This window comes from Capsicum annuum, chromosome 1, assembly GCF_002878395.1.
Source record: "Capsicum annuum cultivar UCD-10X-F1 chromosome 1, UCD10Xv1.1, whole genome shotgun sequence".
Classification (NCBI taxonomy): Eukaryota; Viridiplantae; Streptophyta; class Magnoliopsida; order Solanales; family Solanaceae; genus Capsicum; species Capsicum annuum.
Genome location: NC_061111.1, coordinates 81294440 through 81298567, shown reverse-complemented (window position 1 = coordinate 81298567; position 4128 = coordinate 81294440). Strand labels below are relative to the sequence as shown.

At 33.2% G+C, this 4128-nt stretch overlaps 1 protein-coding gene across 2 annotated transcripts; it reads left to right on the top strand.

Annotated features, from left to right (window-relative positions):
- Positions 1-271: 271 nt before the first annotated feature.
- LOC107877083 lies at positions 272-2477 on the top strand (the record flags this gene model as incomplete). Of its 2 annotated transcripts, none has more annotated exon segments than XM_016723846.2 (3): positions 272-383; positions 1724-1781; positions 1871-2477. In XM_016723846.2, coding segments are annotated over 3 exon segments (255 nt in total), but the record flags the coding sequence as incomplete, so codon positions are not given.
- Positions 2478-4128: the final 1651 nt, after the last annotated feature.

The following is a 4128-nucleotide window of genomic DNA, read 5'->3' as shown; positions in this document are numbered from 1 at the left end:
TATAAATTTGAATATATATATCTAATTTAATCATCTAATGATAGAGGTATTACTAAAAGAGCATATTTAAATTCTTTTAATTTTATTAATATAATAATTAAATTAAAATAAATATTTAAAAAAAAAAAATCAACTAAAATGAGATGGAAGGGTATGTTTCTTTGAATGAGGAGAACATATTTATTTCTCCTTTATTATTTCTTTAAGAACCACCACGTGGTGTGGATGGTGTTGGAAGCTTCCCATTAATATCTTGTACTTATTCGTTTAGCATGACTCATCAGTTTATCACATATATAAGTTGATGATTAACTTCATTTTCGAGCTCCAAATAAGTCGGTGGTTGTTGCATTTTTCTTCTCAGTTTTGTTCATCTTGCTTAGGTAAGTTATCATTTTTTTAAATTTAGGCGTAAATTGATAGTTATAAATCTTTGTTCTTAAATTCTATATCTTGAATCATCCTCTTATCTTTGGTTTGTTGTAAAAAAAATTGTTTTGGGTGAGTTTTTTTCGTTTTGGTCGTGTGGGTTAAGAGGTGTTAGGGTTCGATTGAGTTTTTACGTTTTGTCTGTATTGTTGTTACTGACTGAAGTTGAATTTGAAGAATTTGATGTGGAATTTCGGAAAGGAATTGGTAAATTTGGGATTGTTGAATTTGGTACTTTTGGCGAAATTGTTCGTTCGTAATCAGGAATTACCGAATTCTGAATTCTCTGTTTGATAATTCTGAAAAAATTGTGTGGAGTTTAGTCAAGGTGTTGAGAATTTTGTGATTGGGAAGTTGTTGAGTTGAAATTGTTCTTTCGGAATCACCGAGTTCTTAACTCACTGTTTGATAATTCTGCCAAGTTCCTTGTTCGTTGTTGTATTACGTGCGAAAATTCGAGAAAATTTAGTAGGTTTTGGTGATTTCTGTAATCATGTGGAAAATCTCAAAAATCTGGTTAGATCCTGTTGGCTTTTGTTGTATGGGGTACTTGAGAGTTAGTGGGAATTTCGTTAAGGTGTTGTGAATTTCGTGATTTTGAAGGTGTTGAGTTTGTTATTTTGGGGAAATTGAGGGTTTTGAGTTTGGTATTGAATCTTTAAATACAGAATCAGCTCAGTCTCTGCAGCGAGGGTCTGTATGTAGTAGGAAGAATTGAAAACAGCCTCTCTATTTCACATCTGTATGGACAAAGATAAGAGCAAGTTGTTTTTATGTGCATACTTTGTTTTTGGTTTGGAACATGATAAGTTTGGCCTAGATTAGGAGTCAGGTACAGGATGTAACAAAAGAGAAGAGGAAAGGGTTATGTGGTGCTTTTGTTAGGAAGTAGATGCAGAGAGACATGCACCTTGTTCAGTCATCTTTACAGTCCTATTTGAAATTGGATGAACGTAAGAAATTTCATCTATTTTTACTTCCTGGTGGATGCCTTATAAAAGTATAGGAGCTTCGTCCGTGCACCCTTGTGTTATGTTTTTTTCAGTGAGAGATTGCATGACTGCTAACACTGTTAGTATACTCTTAGAAAATAGGTTGTCGACTGCAGGAGTTTGATCATTAGGTTATCCTTTTCATTGATATAGAGGTAATCATAGACACTGTTAATCTTGCTTCTTATTAAGTTTTGTAGTTTGTGGTGTACCAAGTTTGATATTCTTACACCCAAAATGGTGGGTTGCTTACTGTAATCTTGTATGACCGTTTATTCCTCTTATTGAATGACAATTCGCAGTTCAGGAATTATTAGCATTACCGACTGATGCTTGTTATGATCAAACTGTTTGCGGCAGGTATATTTTGATTTACCCGCAAGAAGGGGATGTCTGCAATCATCTCTCTTTGTTTCTGTGTGTGGCTAATCATGACAAGCTCCTTCCAGGTGTGATAATGTTGGTAGTTCACCCAAACTATCTTCAAAGTATTGCAGCAACTGTGATTTCATGAAGCATTTGACCTTTACATAAGAACTATGCAACTCTGAGTTCAGTCAATGAGCAGCTATAAACTGAACAGGTGGGAAAAGAAGGAAGAACGCAGAAGATTATGATATGCTACTTCAACAACAACAACAAACCCAGTGTATTCCCACAAAGTGGGGTCTGGGGAGGATAAGATGTATGCAGTCCATACCGCTACCTCCGAAGAAGTAGAGAGGTTGTTTCCCCACTTCAATATGCAATTTTTGGGTAATCTGGACACAGAAATATGGGATGTCTTAAGTGCATAAAAGGACCAGTATATAGCTTGAAAGACATGTTTATTTTTGGTGTTTTGATGTACATGCCAATTTGTAACTACTCTCTCCGTCTCTCCGTCCCAATTTATGTAACCTTTTTGAATATCAAAAGCTAAATAAGTTGTTCTTGTTATAAAACAAGAAAGAATAAAGAAGAAGAATAGTAGAGAGTGAAGAGAGTAATTTTTATTGTTTCTTGAGGAATGAGAGATCGTAAGATTGTAAATACAATAAATAAAAAATTTTTATTTATAGGGAAAATTTACTCTTAGTTTGAGTAAAAGACGGATGTTTTAAATCCTAATAGATATTAAAGTAGATATTGATATTCATTATAATGTAAATATATTTATAATACTCCTTCTTGAATGTCTAGATAGATAATGTGCTTCGTTAAAATCTTACTAGAAAAAATTCAGTAAGAAAAAAAAAAATCTAGTGAAGAAAAAAGAATACACATTTTTACCAATATGCATATCGGTTACCTCATTAAAAACCTTATAAAGAAAATTCAGTGGGACAAAACTTCGTAAGGGAAAAAGAGTACAATGCGTATTAACTCCCTTAATGAGAACATTCTTGAACCTTTGCATCCTGATTTTGTGCATCATATTCTTAAAAGTTGAAATTGGAGAAGACTTGGTGAATAAATCAGCCACATTTTCACTTAAACGAATCTGTTGCACGTTGATATCATCATTCTTTTGTAGCTCATGTATGTAGAAAAGCTTTGAGGAAGTGTGCTTCATTCTATCTGCTTTTATGAACCTACATTAAGATGTGCTATACATGATGCATTATCTCCGTATAAAATTGTAGGTAGATTGTTATATTTCACACCATATTTTTCTCGAATGAGATGTATCATGAACCTCAATCATACACATTCTCGGCTTGCTTCATGAATAACTATTATCTCAACATGATTCGATGAAGTGGATATGATAGACTGTTTTGTATATTTCCAAGATATGGCAGTACCACCACATATAAACACATAGCCTATTTGAGACCGAGCTTTATGCGGTGTATTGTGGACCTCAACCACACACATTATCGGTTTGCTTCATGAATAGCTATAATCTCGCATGGTTTGATGAGATGGCTATGATAGACTGCTTTGTATATCTCCAAGATATGACAGTATCCTCATATGTGAATACATTGCATGTTTGAAACCAAGATTTATGCGGGTTAGATGAGTACCCAACATCAGCATGACCAGTAAGATCGGACTGCAGTCTTTAGAATAAAATATGCTCATGTATCTTATCCCATTTCGATGTCTCCTAGTAGGAGTAGAAATATACCTTACTAACATATTAACCGAAAAGACTATAGGCTTTGTAGTATTTACAAGGCAATGAGTGCATCAATTGCACTAAGATATGAGACTTCATAACTAATCCAATTCAATATATTTTGAATTTCAGAAAATAATCTGTTGCTTTGAAAACTCTTTAAAAGTTTCAATGATGTTCAAGCAATAAGCTTATACAATATAAGGATTATAAATAAGTTTTCAGAAACTTTTATATGCTTCAAGCAGTTTAAATCCTTAAAAGTTTTCACATAAGTTTTGTCAAGTGACAATATTCAACATTTCATGAGTGACATCTTCAAATACCTGGACTGCAAATCAAATAAGTTTTATACTTACCAAGATGCATCTTTTCATGTCACTTGATAAATATTTTTACGTCAGCATGCTTAAATAAACGTAGAATTCAGATCCTCGTAATCTTTCACAATATTGCGTCAATATTGTGTCAAAGATATTAATGATATATCATTTCGTATCGGTTCACAATGCGACATAACATTTTGAGATCTCATCACTTCATTATTTTCAGGTACATGAAACCTTATGAGAGGTTCATGTACCTGAAAATAATGAAGTG